This window comes from Amphiprion ocellaris, chromosome 9, assembly GCF_022539595.1.
Source record: "Amphiprion ocellaris isolate individual 3 ecotype Okinawa chromosome 9, ASM2253959v1, whole genome shotgun sequence".
Classification (NCBI taxonomy): domain Eukaryota; kingdom Metazoa; phylum Chordata; class Actinopteri; family Pomacentridae; genus Amphiprion; species Amphiprion ocellaris.
In genome coordinates, this window is record NC_072774.1 from 28,282,952 (window position 1) to 28,301,268 (window position 18,317).

General features: G+C 42.6%; 1 protein-coding gene across 1 annotated transcript in view; it reads left to right on the top strand.

Moving 5' to 3' along the window:
- znf407 (zinc finger protein 407) overlaps positions 1–18,317 on the top strand; it is a 150,994-nt gene that overhangs the window by 132,632 nt on the left and 45 nt on the right. The window contains exon 10 of the mRNA XM_023276849.3: positions 16,748–18,317. This exon is cut by the window's right edge and continues 45 nt beyond it. Coding sequence (XP_023132617.2) covers positions 16,748–17,631 — 884 coding nt within the window. The 3' untranslated portion in view covers positions 17,632–18,317. The remainder of the gene's footprint in view (positions 1–16,747) is intronic.

Genomic DNA, 18,317 nt, shown 5'->3' on the forward strand with positions numbered 1-18,317 from the left:
ATTCTGAAATCGCGTGGTTCATCCACGGACACGTACAGTGCATTACATCTACAATTCTTCAGGAAGACTCTGTTTCGTTTGTTCAAGGTGGGAAGCGACTGAGCTGAGAAACACTGCCTCCCTATCTGTACAGAGATACAGAAATAATAATGGAAATAAAAATGTGCCTGTGCGTGTGGTGAAAATCTTTCCGCTGGAAGGAAGAAAAGGGAATTATCACATATAGTGATGTCTTCATGCATGTAGCAGTACTCTTTTATTTAAGAGATAAACATCAGTAATTGGTGGTTGATGTACAGTTCCAGGCTGCATTCACTCCAGGTACATATATATATATATACAACGGTTCTCTTTTAATCTGTGTGTGTGCTGTGATTTCACAGGATTGGAATGTTTGTTTGTGGTCTCGAGAGCTTAATCTCTTCTCTCAGTCATGGTGGTACTGTGTAGTAAAAGCTGGCTGGAGCCTTCTTAGTACAGGTTGGTAGTTACTTTATGTCTCCCTCTGCGGTGTCTTTGTTTTTTTATTTTGCCTCACAATCCGGAAGAATTGATGGAGTCACTGTGTTTATTCCGGCAAAGTCAGCACAGCACACACACACACTCCTCTTTCTCCCTCTCTTCCTCTGTCTCTCCCTCTCCTCCTCTCTCACGAGGTAAACATATTTTGCAGAAAAGCTGACGGAGAGCTTGTTTTAACAACCTCAAGGTCAGCAAGTCAAAGCCGGCAGTCGTCACGCCACCCTCGCTGTGTGTCGTTGGCCTCTGTGTTTGTGCGCGTGCGTGTGCATGTGTGTGTTACAACGGTATGGCATCTCCATGGCAGATTTATACCTCACTGTGCACCTTCAATAATTCAATAACAGTGCTTGTGTCTCCTCCCCAGCTTTCACTGTCATTATAGAACAGGGCTAAATGCCACCAGGCCTGGTCCATCTCTCCATCGGTGTCTCTTTACTGCAGAGCCAGAGCACACACCATGTGCCCACACACACAAACACACATTCTGGTGTGCTCCTCTGCTGCCCCACTTTCAGTCGAGCTCCCACAGCTTAGCAGGCTGTCTCCTGTTGCAAACGTTTGCTAAAAGCCTGCAATATTTGTCATATTAGTAAACCTGTTAATTTCCAGCCACAACATTAATTTTGATCAGACGCAGCTCCTCTGTGCTCTACACTGACCACAATTGCATTTGGGCCACGATGAGCATCAAAAGCAGTCAGTTCCACTGTTCCCTCACCTCTTTTATGGCCTGTCAATGCCTCCTCCCTGCGGTGTGAGGCTGTTTTAACCCTCCTGACCTGTCTCCTAGCCCTGCTTAGCTGTATTCTGGACATCCGTGACTCCTCTGGTATTACGGAGCTCCTTCAATCTCTCCAATCGATCCTGCTCCCCCTCTGTTGCTATGTGCTTCAACCTCTCTCTGACCCATCCTCTACTGCCTCATAGTCTTGTCTAGTAATGTGCCCCCATGCAATGCCCTTCCCGTGCACGTGTCTGTGTGTGTATGTGCACACATGGGTGTGTTCGCCACTGACCTGAGTGATGAGTGGTGACCCTCTGGCTGGCGCCTGGCGTCCTCCTCACTCCTATTGATTAGATCTGAGGTTTCATACAGTAGCCGCTTCACGTGACTCTGTCATTTACTGTCTCTCCACTGTCTCCGACCTGTCTTGCACACACACACACATAGATTCATTCAGTCACTTATGAAGTACGTGTGTAAGTGATGAGCTCGTTCTCGTCTGCACTAATGAATGCGAAAGAGGTTAAAGTGCCAGATTCCATATTGCATGTATGAACATACACAGGCATCCAGGAAAATGAGTTTAATTAAGAGACAACAGATGCAGCATGCTAACTGCTTGTATCATTTAGCTTTTAGCTACAGAGTGAGTCAGCAGCAGAATGAAGTGTGAGTGAGGGATCAGAGAAAAAATGAGGATACAGCTGTCGATGTTAATATACATCTTAGGATTTGATTTGATTTGATGGAGTGCGATTTGCGAGTCTTTCATTCCTCATCGTGTCAGGTCGTTTTCTGCCCTCACAGACTTTGGTAAACAGCGTCCTGAGAAAAACTAGACCTTTATGTCTGTGTGAGAGTGTGTGAGAGTGTGTGAGAGTGTGTGTGTGTGCGTGTGTGCCTCTTCCACTCAGTCTTTGCCACAGTAATGCTCAGGTTAAGTGTAGTTGCAGGCTATTATACATCATTAGGGTAAGTAAGGCTCAGGCAGCGCGGCAAGAGAAATGGACTCTTTCAGATGCTTCATTCCTCACTGGCCATGGCTGAAATAAGACCTGACGTCACACATGCACCCACATATACTCACGTGCTCGTATACAGGCACAAACTGCTACATATTGAAAGCAGCTACTCACTTATCCAGTCAGTCAGTTGCAAATCACCCTGTCAATCAGGTGGATTTTATAGATGCTAAAGCCTCCTGATTGCTGCTAGTCAGTCAGTCCTGCCTGCCACTCGCCTGCCACTGCGGAAATTAAAGCATTCTTAATGGATGGATGTGAGTGTTTTATTATGTTCTCACATTTTATGATACATGTTAACACCAGCCACGCTGGACTTGGAGTGTAGTAATTTCTTCTAACCACATCAATTAGAGTCAGGCTGGTAGATGGGCTAGATATTGGCCTTTTATTAAAATTAGAGATTACACATCCAGTATGATAGATAGGATGCAATTCATCCCTGTTTTATTGTAGCAGTGATTAATAATCAATTTATTCTTAGAGGATATTTTTGTTGTCATTTTTAGATTATATCTTGCTAAAAAGTTTTAATCCCGACTGTTGGTTATAATCAAAGAAAATGAACTTGCACAAATATTAATATTTTTTTAAGTATCAGCATCAACCTCCCAAAGCCCCTGTCAGTCAAATCCTGACAGAAGCCATGTATTGAGCTTCAGAAAACCCAGACTGGCTGTCTTTACTTCATGTTTAGTTATAGGCTGCAATCAAGTGGAAAGAGCAAAATGTCCTTTGTTTCCTCTCTTTGTAATTGTGTTTCCTATGCAGAGGGGGTACAGCGGTGTCCTCTGCCCAGCCAACGGACCTCCAGCTGGGTTTAAAGACAGAGGCCGTCTGGGTGGCAGAGCCACAGGAACTTGGAGGTGATAGATGAAGGAGGGCAGGAAAAAGACTAATTGTTCTCATTACAGAACAAATAAAAATCAATACCTTTCAAAGCAAGGGGGAGGTGGTAGTGGTCTTGAAGGGCACTGTAGTTATTGCATAGGAGTGGATTTTGTTGGAATTACAAGCGGTGGCGAAGGCGCAGTGGAACCGATCACATTTGAATGCTAATTCCGATAAAGGACAGTAAGATTAATAGATGTGGCGATCCAGCGTTGGTCCTTCCCCACGTAGAGGCAGTGGGGGTGTTGGAGATTGAAGTTTTAAATGCAATTAAATGAGAAAACACACGGTAAAAAAAGGGGGGGAGATATTTCCCCAATTTTTTCAAATTAAAGCAGGAAATTTCATTACCAGGGGAGCATATTTTACACAGGCAATTACAAGGTTAATACATCTTCAACATCCCCCCTTAAAGTCCTCATATATTTGTTCAGGGATTTTGTTCTTGTGTTTTAGTTTAATTGGCTATGCAGAGGCTATGCAGAAGGTCTGCGCAGAAAACACACAAACATATACACTAAGGCACACACACACACACACACACACACACACACACACACACTCAAATGCAATAGATTCTTTAGTTCCTTGGAGATTTAGTCTTAACCTTGTAACTTTAACGTAGCAACTATACCGATTACCTTTTTAACTGTTGACCCTAAAGTCAGACAAGCAGCCAAATTGTTCATAAAAGCCAAAATGTCCTCACAAGCTTAGTGAAGAACAACCATGAGCTGAACCGACACCCTTAAACACACACACACTATTTCAGCATAGAGAGCTCCAGCAGCATATTGACAGCAGAATGTGTGTGTGTTGCTCAAACAAGTGGCTTCCGTCTGGTTTCTCTCTGTCACAGATGACAGCGCTGTGTGCCTGTATTCCTGTGTGCACGTGCATACATATGTACTGTATGAGCATGCTGATGTGGGAATGTATAACAGCTCTTGCCCAGAAGTTCAGTTTAACCCACAATGTACATACTAAGTTACAGGAGCAGCGCAACAGCGTTCATAAACATAATTTTAATGGATTTATAATAAAATAAACATCTAAAGTTGTCACACAAACTTTTCAAGCACTTTATTAAGCTAAATAAGATCCTACATAAGAAGCTGTCGGCGTTCAATTTAATGAAAAAGATTTTTTAATAGGTTTAAAACACTAAACTGGTTTGTACCACAACATTACGATGCCAGTCTCCTCAGAGTTTCCTCCCTGTCAGGTTGTTTTCCTCTGATTTAGCCTGTCTTACATCCATAGAGACAGCACACTGTATGATAGAAATTCAACAGTGAAGCAAATTGGCAGAGCCACAGAGGGCGGATCGACAGTGAGAAGACAAGCTGGGAAGGAGGCGGAGAGCAGAGGAGGCAGTGTGAAAGATAGAGCAAGAGAGCGATGGAGATGATGATGGAGGGAGAGAGAGGCTGTGGTGGTTTATATAACATCTCCAGGATGGTCTTTGGCATGCGTCAGGGGGCTGAGCCATCAATCACTCCATCTGTGTAAAATCACGAGCTGACTCCAATATTGCTAAATATTTATACTGTCACATACACACAGGCGTGTAGATGAAAAGAGCCATTCATTAGGGCCTTCTCAGGCCTGTCAGCCTGGAGATGGAGATTAGAGAAGCAACCTCCCACTGCGCCTGCCTCTCCTCTCACCGAGCTCCTCAGCCCTATATATAGTGCCATCAGGACGATAAATATCTCCAGCATGCCTCTGTTAGGTAAATACCCAGTAAATATGGCAGGGAGGATCGGAGACTAAGCTAAACAGACCTGTGTGTCTGAGTGTGTGTTGTATATAAGTGTGAGTCACTCAACGGCGAACAATAGGGACTTGTCATACTATATTTTGTGCGGATGTACTGTATGGATGGCCAGGCGTTTGATTTAGCTGGCATCGGCGCCGCTCTGGTAAATAAACAAGGTGGCTAAACCGTTATTTCAACTGATGATCACAAGCCAGACGGCAATTTATAGAAAACTGAATTCTATTTTGAACAAAGTATTACTGTACTAGAATTTGTTCTTGATTATCTGTCATAGTAACTCGCCTTGATTTGACACAAATAGCTCAGATGTCTGCTGTGATGTTTTACCAAACGCAAGATTCAGTGTTTGTGGAACTTGACCCATTATAACCCCTACTCATTCTACTTCATGGACATGCAATGTTAACTTGTACTAAAGAGAAAACCCTTTTAATGATGTCAGTTATTTGCCATTAATGTGTAGTTAATGTGACAAAGAAATCTTAACCAGATGCCTAAATAGGTAGAAGAGTATCTGGACTAAATTCAAGGACTATTTTCATCATCAGTTTATCTGTCGATGAATTTCTCAATGAACATTTTGCTCAATAAAATCAGATCAGATGGAAAACAGGGAAATATCATACTTCAGGTAAAGGTGGAACTATGCTCCAAACAGACTACTTTGCACAATACTGTTGTCTAACCACACCAGAAGGTAAACGTGTTTATAGGGACTTGGAACGACCCCGCTAGACTTTTTAATGCTCTCAGTCTCTCCTGCAAGGCCTTGATAGTGTTGCATTCAATGCTGTGTGAAGTGGGGATAATTATTATATTGTTGGTCTCTTAAATACCAAAGATATTCAATTTACTCTCACATAATTTAAGGAAAACCGGCAAATCCTCACAAATTAGAAGCAATCACGAGTAATGTTGAGCAATTATGCTAAAATTGACTACTTCATTATTAAAATAGTTGCAAATTCATTTTTGGCTCTTGTAGACCAAGCAATAGATTAATTGGTTTAGAATCTATCTTGCACTTTGTACAGAAAATAAATATTAGTTACAGCCGAAATGCTATCATGTGGACACGGGCAATGCTCTGTCCTTGACTGATGGCTGCTGTCGAGCTTGAAGACTTCGGCCTCTTTTTGTTTCTCTTTCCAGGCCTCTGCACTGAGATGTTCCAAAGCATTCTGTCTCTTTGTCTCTCGTCTTTGTTTATTCCCTTTCTCCCCCCAAGTCCAATCAAAACCACTGTGACTTCATTTCTCCACCCAGTTTTTAGAAATTCTGAAGCAAGTCATTATGTTGCGATTATTCATTTCATCCGCCTTGACGGACCTCAGATCACTGAGCAGGCCTGGCCTTGGCAACAAAAAGACATCAGCAACATCATCTTCACACTGTAATTACCAGAATGGGGGGAAATTTCATTTTGATTAGTGAAAAAGCTTTTATTCTCAAACTCACATCCATAATTAATCATTAAATCATGGGAGAGTGAGTGAGAGGGATAGATGGGGTGGGGGGGCAGTGAAAGGAGGATGGAGGGATGAATGGAGGGAGGGAGGGATGTAGCAACAGAGAGAAAAGGAAAAGGCATGCAATTATCTGCAGAAGTTCGACATCCCCAGTAAATCCACGGAGCCGTCTGACATTGCTAATTAAAGAAGCAATCAAAGGTCCACCTCCAGAGCTTTTGAGAGAAAGACGAGAGAGGGGAAGAAGAAGGAAACAGGACAGAGATGTAGAAAGAAGGTCTAATGGGGAGAGTGAGAGAAGGGAAGGAGGGGGAATATGGGAGAGAAGAGTGTTGTGATCTTTGTTATTGTTTCATATGTCAACCTCCCCTCTTGGATTCTTGGATGAGGCTCTTACACGCCTCCTCGCTCTATTCTGCTCCTCGTTTTTTTCCTACTCTCATCTGGCCATCACACTGTGATCATTTCTGACCTTCATCTGGAGAGCGCAAATAGCTGTGATTTACAGCATCAGGGAAATAACCGGCACTCCAACAAAAAGTAATACATTAGTCATATCTGGTTACTCATTTTTAAAGTTGAAATGATGCATCTTCTGATGCTTTTCTAGGGCACATAATCAGTGATGTAACCTGCAGTCATCAGGTGTTTCAGGCCTTTCAGAATCAGACACCCTCTCACTGGCAGTCCTGCTTAGGTTGATCAGGCCTCACTTTGTACGGCTGCAGCAACCACCCACACGTTTGCTCTTTTTATCCACAGCCAACCAGATGAATCCTCAGCAGCCCGTGTGTTGTGGTAGATGACGCTGCTCTAACTTGCCCTTGTGATGCAAAGCGCTCCATTGATCTTGGAGAGGGACTTTCCTGGAAAGTGAGTGCATCCTGCACCAACTGTGAAGCCTTTTCAGAAAGTCCCCCCTATCTGGTCCCCCTGGAAGTGGTCAGTGCAGCTTGACAGCAGATTTATCTAATGACAGTTGCCTGCCCAGGCCATCCATTAGCTGACAGTATTGTTAGCTTATTTATTGTTACACCCTGAGACCATTTGTGCTCCCGAGGTTGGTGACCCTCATCAGTTCTGCAAAGCTTTGAATTTTTTGACTGAATTTTCTTTTCATTTCTATAAGCAGTATTCTGCATGGGATTTTATAATATTGTGAAAAATCTGGAAATCAGTGTTGCTGTACTTCAGTAATAAAAATAGTAAATAAAATAGCCTTGGTAGACATTGCCGTTAAAGATGTGTCAATCTAATCACTTTAAATCTAGTCTGCACCCAAAAATGTGTGCATTTACTGATGCTAATTAAGGCTGAACAATTTGAGGAAAGTACAATTGCGATTTTTCTGATTGGTATTGTATCTGATTTAGGTTTTTTTTTTTATTTTAAGTCAAGCTTGAGTTCAATATTCACTAGAACAGATTCAAATCATAACGGAGCATTACCACATCAGATACCATCAAAACTGCAACTGTCACAGAGGGAGGATGGCATGAATTTGTAAAGCTATTGATTGATTAAACCCTGGGTCAGACATGCTGCATAACACAGGCTATATGTTATTTGCTAATTACATTTTTTTCTATTTCAATTTCAAATCAATTCATAGTTCAGCCATTCATAATTTCACAAGTGAAATAAACTAGTATTTACCAAACTGATTTAATGACCCAGAGAGACAGACAGCTATTTGAAAGATGAAAGGCAAAGGTGCAGTCAAGATGTTTTCCACGAAGATATTGTGGGTTTTTTTTCCCTCTTCACCTTTCACCTCTCTTTGGCTCTGTCTTATTCTCTGTCTGTCCTTTTTTCTCCCTCCCTCTCTCTGGGGGCACAGACCTGGGGGACATGAGGTAGATAGAGTTAGTGTGGACCAGATTAGACTCACACTGGGTCATCCTCTGTCAGCAGAAAAAGAGCTGAGAGCAGGACACTGACCTGTGTTCCCTCTGACCAGTTCTAAGGTGTGTATGTGCATCTCTGTGTCTGTGTGTTTGCACTTCTCACCTCTTGAGTCTTTCCCACCTCAGCTGCTGGACTGCTATATTTTATTGTTGAGAGCTTTGGATGTTATGATAGTTATGATATTCATTAAAAATGACCCTCAACGTCTTTTATGCTTTCCTGTTTCAACATTTGTGCACCTATTTAGAATCCAAGAAAATATTACTGCAAGTAAACACATGTATGCCAATAAGAGAAATCCGCATTTTGACCTTTATTCTGACATATATTATATCAGGGATTTGTGATGCACCACTCATTTTGTTATTTTGCAATAAATGGGGCACCTTAGTTTACTGGTAAAACCATGTTTCTCATCTTTTTTGTTTACTTCTGCTGCAAGGCAGTGATTTTTCTTTTGTGAGAATGAGTCACAATTTTCTTACACGGTTTGCCTTTTAGCTGTTTTGCAATCTTGTCTGTTGAAACTGTTGTCAGTTAAAACATAAAGCACTCATCTCAAGCTCTTCTATAGTGGATTTCCACCTAGTACAATTGCTCAGCTTGGGTCACAAATGCCATGGCTTTGATCATTTGCAGCTGACATTTAGTGTGTGTTCTGAAAATACAACTAAAGTCACTGTTTGCTCAGGTGTGTGTGGGAATAATACACCAGCAAACAACAAAGTGATTATTACTGTTTTGTATTCCAGGGTATTTTTTTTTTCCTTTAAGCCCTTGTTTTCTTTGCAACCTGGTAAGAAATGTCTAAAAGTCTAGATTTTGGCTTTAAATGATGCCACAATCTGGGTTTTGCAAACAGTATGATTCATCCTCTTAGCTTCCATTACACACAGGACACAGTGAAGAGACAATGAGGAAAACATGAAAGAAAACACATGATCTAGTGTTTGAGACTTAGAGCTTTTCCTGCCAGACCTAAACTCTCAATCGGGGGAAAAATGTAAAAATGAAGAAAGTAAAGAGACTATCAACTATACAGAACGCTTCACTGCCAAAAACATAAAACACAACTTCTGTGGACTGGAGAGTTTTTGCTGTGACTGTCTTATGCTAGACCAAACATTGTGTTAAATCACTTGACCGCAGAGAATAACAACACAGACATTCAGTTATGTCACGGTTTAGCGGAAAAGAGATTCAGTGTTTTCTTTAACTTCCTACTAAAGTCACTGATGGATTAATATTGGCCATCAGAGTCACCGTATCGGTGCTGCAGCCCAGAAGGCCCTCCGTCAGTCTGTGCCCTCATTCTCTTCTGTTTATTCGTCCTTGGGGTGTGTTCAGAGTGTCTCCATCTCTCTCTCTGCCCTGTCCACCCGGTGTCAATCTGGCTGCTGTATAATTGGTTGTTTTTTGGTCAGCCGGCCTGTCCTCCGTGGCGTTGATTCATGGCGTTTGTAAAGGTGACAGTAGCGGCTGTCCCTTCCAGACAAAGTAGAGCCATCACTAGCTGGACCTCAGCTGACCTGCTACTTTGTGCACACACACTCAGACACACACACACACACATGCACGTCCATACGCATACACGCATAGGAAACGCATGCAGCTTTTCTTTGAGGCCTCACTGGGGAGGAGAGAGAGGCAGGTAAGGTCATCCTGAACACAGAAGATCCTCAAACATAGAAAGAGAAGTGAATAAACGCATACGGATGGTTGTCATTTCGTTGTATGCAAAGGTAAACCTAATAGTATATACAGTAAACTCACATTAAACATGTGCATTTCACATGCAGCACAGCTCATGGTGTATATGAAGACATACTAAACACTAATATCCTGCAGTACTGAGCAGAAAAACACCCAGTCGTAGAGTTCAGTACTTAAATCTATAAACAGAAGCTGCATGTGCTTGTAGTGCATGCATGTGGAAAAAAAGCTTTGTTCATATGTCACTGTTTAAAACTATTTAATTTTACTTTTACATACTTATACAGACACCTCCAAGTGCACGCAGACACACACTCAGCACCCTCATATGCAGGCCTTTCCTTGTGACCTGGATACACCCAGAAGTGACACTTTATCTACTTAGCAGTGTCACCTTCAAAAGCCTCTGACACACACACACACACACACACACACACACACACACACCACCTCATCTGTAAAAATCCCCCCACAAATAACAGCCGTATGTGTGTCAGGTTTAAGGGGTCTCCATCATGCTGTTTTTAAGGCGCTGGCTTCATATCTATAATTGAAGGTAATCGGCTGGTAAAAGGATTGTAAAGGGTTTTGTGTGGAATTGATCATAAGCTCTGGCTTTTTCATGGTCCCGCCATTGACCTTGTAATTGATTTGGTGAGCATATTTTTTTCCTCTCTCCTCTCTTGTGTTATAGTTTGATACAGTATAATTGACTTTGCTTGCTGCTGTGTCTATTCAGGTTGATTTCTTTGTCTTTCTCTGCATGAGTGTGAGTCTGCTTACCGCTGTACGTTCGACAACCAGTTAGGATTTACTCCTACGTTGGAGTATTACAACCAGTGCAATGTCCTCAGAAGTATACTAGGAGTAAAATGTCGGCGCTCGCCTGATTACATGTGCATGTGCAAGTTAAGCTTACATTTGCAGCGAGCTGACCTGTGTTACAGCGAGTGTAATTGATTGTGTGTGTGCTGGTGTCTCGGTGTTAAGGTTAATTTCTCTAACTGCTGGTAAGTGCTGTCTGACCGCTCCCCTGGCGGCCTCTCCACGCTGAAGTAATGCCACTTAGAGGCCCCGGGCCCCCGCCACCGGCCAGCCCATTGATCCCCTGATCAATAATTGCATCTGTACCGTACACTGAGCAGGGAGGCTCCCGCACTGACCTGATGCTAACACGCCAACTAGTGTGAGGCACCAAGTCACACCGCAACAGCACAAATGGTTATCAAACTGCGGTCCAGGGATCACCTAAGGGTCCTTAAAGGGGTTCCAAAGGAGCCCCCAGCAAAATTGGGTTTAGTTTAATTGCAGTAGCATTTCATTCATTAGAAGTTATCCCATTTGGAGGGTAGACTCACTCTCAGCACTATTATCTCCCCATGCAGTGCAGACAGCTCTCTCGTCAGATTTTTGTCTGATTGAACAGCTACCAAGAAAGTGAAGAATAAGCAGAGTTTAAAAAAATAAGGGGATTAAATAAGCGTAAATTCTACTATTGTTTCTTAGCAGCACACACAAAAATCAATCAGGTAGTTTAAGGAGACACTGGCTGTTTTCCCTCACTTTGTCACTTCGAACCGAGTCTGATTTTGAAAATCAATTGTGATTTTGAAATCGTTGTATTCGCCTATGTTAATTGCAAACGTAACCCATTCTCTGTCATTTTTCATTTTCCTGATCCGACACGTCTCTGCTTTCCTTCCACTTTTCTCATTCTCCTCAAAATCCTCCATGTTTCTGTTTTCCCTCAAAATTCTCACAGGAACTGAAGTCATTTGGATATTGACATAACATACTTTATGTGCATTTTGAAATGTTTCAATAGAAAAAAATAACAGCAAAGACAGAATTCAAAGGAAAAAAAGACATTTTTGCAATGGCTTGAGGTTGTTTGGACTTTTCCGACGTAAATACGCATAATAGGAGATGAAAACACCTTTTTCAAAGAAATTCTGATGTAGCAGACATTTACTTGACATGACTAATCAGCTGATTCTGCTTCTTTCATTGTTTTCGCCTCCAGACAGCATTAAACATGACCAATAGCAGATGACATGAATGAGTACAACTAGCCTGATTGAAAATATTCCTGAAGACTTTCCTCCATTTTCCTTGGGTAAATGACCAAACATTTGTGTTTTCTTCTACTTAGTTGCTAAACTAGTGGCAAACAACTGGCCTACGTTTGTATAGTTTCATGCAGTTTGCATAAATTTGGGACATAATACTTCTTCATGATATTGCACCTTAAGCTTTGTCTGTAGTGTAAAATGAGCTGTCATCTGTCAGTGCACTCTGCAGCTCAAACTTAGATAGATAGACAGACAGACAGACAGACAGACAGACAGACAGACAGACAGATAGATAGATGGATAGATAGATAGATAGATATCTGGCCTGCACACTGTGAAAACCAACCAACATTCAGGTATACTTTTTTTGCAATATTTCAGAAGTTTGCGTTAAATTTGCTTGACAAATACATGGAAACTTCTGACAAACACATACCCCAGCAGGGTTGAGTTGCAGAAAATTTGCCTTAAAGTTGAAATAAAAGGTAAAATTCCCCCCACATATACTGTATGAACTCTCTACTAGTTTATTATCAGTCACTGATTCAGTTTTACAGTAAAACTTGAGATGCTTCTTTTTGTCATTTGGAAATCAAAATGACATCACTGCCTGTCTCTGCATCCTTTTCTTCCTCCTGTTGTTTTATTCCTCTCAGGGAGCCTCCATCTTGTTTCAGATCACAGCCAATAAAGCAGGCTGCCTCTCTCTCTCTCTCTATCGCTCTCATCCTCTCTCCTACTTCCTGTTAAAGGAATCAGTCAGTCAGAACACTCAAAACACATATTAAACAGGCATCAGCCTCTCGCCGGGGCCAAATCACGCTGTTCAAATGTTGTTCTTCCACCGGGAGCGCAGGACAACTGAAGAGATGGGATCTGCAACATTAACTTGATTCACGGCTGCAGCGACTGAGTGACACTCCATAAACCTCAGCGGGCCGCCGCCGGGCCCCGCCGACAGCACCTCATGGCTAATGTGACACACACTAGCAACGCGTAGCCTTACCACCCCCACAGCACTACAGCACACACTCGGAGGCACTCACACAAGCAGGCGCACGCAGAGACAAATACATATAGGAACACATGTTGTGCAGATATACACCAGTAAAGCGTGACCTTAGCCCTCCACCCACATGCCAACATACGCATACAATGTGTGAATTCAGGGATTCACATAAATACATACATATCTGGCACAAACTGGCAAAACCGAGCTTTATTAGGCCGAACACACACACGTGGTCATAAGTTCACGCACTAATATGCCCTTGCTCTCTTAAAAACACACTCACACACACTCTTACAAACAGGTTTTATGATAATGCAGGCAAAACTGCGAAGCCATTGAGTTATTGTCCTCTCCAGCCGACCTCTGGGCTCGCAGCGTTTTGGCGTAGGCAGTTAGCATCGGCCCTGTGGCTCTATGTAAATAGGTAACCTCTGCTGCTCAAAATGCCAACTTCTTCTGGCTGCCTTCGACAGTGCTGACTCCCTCCACACACTAACTACGCTGCTTGTCACTTGAGATACAAATAGTAGAGTCTGACTTGATATTTACTACACAGACTTGTTGCTTGTGTACTGCGGCACCACAATATGGTTCTTGGTATTTTGCCCTTAAACAAATGCATATTGTTATCTTGCTCTGCATATATAAGGCTATGTATATGCAGGATAGTATGTATAAGATGTGCAGTGGGTACACAGAGAAAGACAGATCATCATAATACAAGAGCAGAGAGAAAAGGCAGACCAGCAAATGCAGCAGGCTGACCTAAAGTCTTTCTTTGTTGTTCAGAATTACTGTCATTTGTTCAGACCATTCTGACTCAGCTACAGAAAATACTGGCTAACTTTAATGTTTCTACATAAATCAACAAGTCCAGAGTTGTTTCCCTCTTAGATGCTCCCTTAAAAAGCCTGACACGTGCAGGCAAGTGTATAAAGGTGTGGATATATGTGTGGGTTGATTAAAATAACTAACTTTGTGTACTTGAAATTCTCATCTTCTCACTTTTAGGATATTGCCAGTTCATGGTGATTTTTAGGGTTCATGCTGCATGTTAAAGTGTGAACATGAGTGCTTGACAGTGTTGGACATAAGTCACATACACTGCCTGGCCAAAAAAAAAGTTGCCACTTCGATTTAACTAAGCAAATAGGTAAGAGCCTTCCATTGGATAATTACTGCAGTGATTAATACGATTCAGCTGCAGCAACTTATTAAACCCTGGCTGATGCAGGGAGGAGCTTCTCATTTCTTAAACAACCAGGTCAGAAGACATATCCTGTGGTCATGGAAAAGATGTTAATCTGTTTCAGAAAGGTCAAATTATTGGGCTGCATCAAGCAAAGAAACAACTAAGGAGATTCCTGAAACTACTAAAATCAGGTTAAAAACTGTCCAACGCATCATTAAACCTGAAGGATAGTGGAGAACCATCATCTTAGGAACAAATGTGGTCAGTCATGTGGTCTGATGAGTCCAGATTTATCCTGTTCCAAAGTGACGGGCACATCAGAGTAAGAAGAGGCAGATGAAGTGATGAACTCATCATGGCTAGTGCCTACCAGCCTGTGGGGGTTAGAGTTATGATCTGGGGTTGGTCAGGTTCAGCAACGTTATGTTCCCAAAGAATGAGGTCAGCTGACTACCTGAATATACTGAATGACCAGGTCTTTACATCAGTGGAGTTTTTCTTCACTGATGGCATGGACATGTTCCAAGATGACAATGCCAGGATTCATGGGGCTCACATTGTGAATGAGTGGATCAGGGAGCATGAGACGTCATTTTCACACATGGATTGACCTCCACAGAGTCCAGACCTCAGCCCCATTGAAAATCTTTGGGATGTTCTGGAGAAGACTTGGCTCAGTGGTCTGACTCTCCTATCATCAATATAAGATCTTGGTAGAAAATTAATTCAATTCTGGACAGAAATAAATGCTGTGACATCGCAGTAGCTTACTGAAACAATGCCACAGCGAACGAGTGCCATATTTAAAGTTAAAGCAGCAACAAAATATTAGTGTGCAGCTTTTTATTTGGCCAGGTAATGTTACATAAGCAGTCATCTATGGCTGACCAATAAAACAAAAATCTGCATCAATGGATGGATGTGTTGCCAGAAAAGACCAGAACGCTATATTTTGTTGGTTTATTAGTACCTTTAATGCTTTGAAATTGAGTTCTTACTTGAAAATAGCAGCTGCTTTCAACATCTTTAACTGTTTGCTCCCATTAGAACAATAGATGTGCTTCTTCACACTAGAATCTGCTTTTCTGTCATTCACAGTTCATAGCAGTGCTCTCTGTTTCCTTAATGTACATCTTTGTAAAATGCACTGTTCAAGTGTGCAGGATTAAAAGTCTCCAAAGAACTTGTGGTCACTGCCTACTTGTCCAGTGAGAGTGAGATTTAAAGCTAACACATCTGCAGACCTGTTTACACTGGAGGAGGACAGGGCACAGCTGGGTCACACACTGTTTGTAACACAACTCAGACTTTCTGATCACATTGTCAAGCTTGTGAGTGCAGGACATTAAATGTCAGGGGAAGATAGGAATTTCAGTGATTGATGAATTTGTTCCTGTATGTACTGTGAGATCTCTGTGATCTCGTCGCCACCCCTGGGTGTAAACCTTGCACCTCCGAAATGTCAACTATTCAAGAACTAAGCAAAAACAAAACAAAAACAAAGCTGTTTTGTTATTTCCTGAAAAGTTGGAGTTTTGAAGAGCATTTTTTTTGAATTTGAAAGGGTTTCACAAGCCTCAGAGAGGGTTATAGAATCCCCAAACTTTCAAGTGCAAACCTACAGGTGTAACTAAAACATTGCAAATCAGAGTCAAATCCCCTTCTAGAGAAAATAAAATGTGCAGCGTCTTTTTCAATTACTGTACAATAAGTTCATCTGCGCTCAGGCGAGAACAGAGTCCCCTCTTTTCACTGTCTCAAACTCCCATTTTTCTGCATAGATTAGCCTACAAGTGTCTGAGCCAGGCGCTGTTTAAACAATGGCATTTCTAACACTGTTCCTATCACCTTGGAAACGCCATGGCAACCTGTGATCTGAGAGGGCACATTGTGGCTCAATTAGCACCAGCCGTACCTCACCACATTCTTCTGCCAGACGAATATCTCCATATTCTGCCTCCTGTCATGCTGTAAGTGACACAAATATGTGAAGTGGTAAATCACCTTTTATGTGAACTTCACCCTTTTCCTCAAAGGGATGGATGCTTTCACATCGTGAGTTCAACAGTTGTGGTTGCAGAGAACATAAAGAGAAAGTTGAATATGCATTGCCATGTGTGGTATGGGCACTAATTGCCATTTCGTAGGTTTTCCATGTGATCCTGTCCATCTTGCCACTGAATTAAATTCCTTTTTTTATGCCGTGATTGGACTCAATAAATCCCTTCTGTCTGTTGTTACAGCAGCTCTGTCTTCTTTTTGTATTCTTGCACGCTGTGATGACAAGAAGTTCAGTGGTACTGTTGTTTTCAGTTTTAAGGTTGATTTTAAAGTTTGGAAGTTACGCAATTGAAGCTCACTTCTATTTACTTATTAGAGACTTTTAATAAACATGAAATATCCATAAAATGATGTGAACTGTGTCTCTGTGTCCTCCAGGTATTGTGTCCAAGTCGTTTGAGTGTCGTCTGAAAGGCCAGGGCGCTACATTTGTGGAAGCAGAGTTTGTCGATTCCCCGGTGAACAAGAAGGGCACATCTGAGGCGTCCGGTCACGAGGAGCCGGTCCAGCAGGTCATCATCATCCAGGGCTACGGTGACGGGGATGTGGCCATCGACCAGGCCCTGGAGGAGTCGGCCGCCGCCACCCTGCAGACGCTGGCCATGGCCGGACAGGTGGCCGAGGTGCTGCACATCACCGAAGACGGACAAGTGATAGCCTCAGGCAGGGAAGTGGCGTCCGCAGGGGCCCACCTGGCCCGAGGCAGCACCCAGTACGTGGTTCTGGAGTCGGGGGAGGCCAGGAAAGAGCTGCGGGCGGTGGCCAGAGGAGGGGTGGCGGTCGCAGCCGCCACAGGACAAAGTCACATGGTTTCCGAGTCGTCCACTGCTCTGGACGCTCTGCTCAGCGCCGTCAGCGAAATGGGTCATCAGGAGGAAATCCACGCAGAGGCAGCTGTCGTCCATGAAGTGTTGACCCCGGAGATAGCTGAGGCCGTGCAGAGTCAAGCGCAGACGGAGGTGAAACAGGAGCAGGAGGAGGTGCAGGTCATCCAGGAGGCCGGCCAGGAGGAGATGCAGGAGGTGCTGCAGCTCGCCGCGTCCCAGATGATGAAGGAAGGCCTCACCCAGGTCATCGTCAATGACGAGGGCACCCACTACATTGTGACTGAGCTAGACAACTGCACGTTACAGGTGGAGGAGGGGGTGTATGGAGACGCCGGGGCGGGGGAGGAGGAGGTGCAGCAGGGAGAGCAACAAGCTGGAGAGGAGATGGTGGTGTATCTGGATGGAGCACCTCATAATATAGTCCTGGAAGGGTAGAGAAGAAGATTTACATTTGTCTTCTCGTTTCACTTCCCCTGTTTGTGTTAAAAGTTGCATTAGACCAAATGTTTGCCAAGAAATTAGTTTTCCTCTTTTTGTTTCCCCTTTAATTTCACCCTGCTTGGTTCTGTTTGTATATCACGTTTGTTTTCTACAATTTTCTCTTGGGCTAAACTCAGGTTAAACATCATTTATTCAAAGGGACAGTAAAGGAAAGAGGTTTTGGTGCTAAGTGAACTCACTTGCAATCCACACGACCACCAAAACTATGTTAATGACTTGATTAATGCCATGCAACTTGGAGAAAAGGATTGCAAGTACTTCCTTTCGAAATATTTTTTTAAAATGCAGCTAATATGCTGATAGTTATAAGGCTCGTTATACAGAAAATGTGTTTTGCTCTGTAGAAGTTTTCTTGTTTTTTGTTGTAGTTTGTGGTATGTTTGTGCATCTTAAGCTACGAAAAAAATGTTTTGCCTCACAGTTTGACACGTTGATTTAACTTTGGTTTAATTTTTTTCTTTCTATCCTTTGTAGTGTATTATCAGTTACGAACGGGGAATTTAGGAGCTATGAAGAATTCTCCAACTGACCTTATGGATGTTACATGTGTAACAAAATACCAACATTTAATTATATATTTCAGTTTTTCTCAACGCTTCATCATTTTGGAAAACATTAAT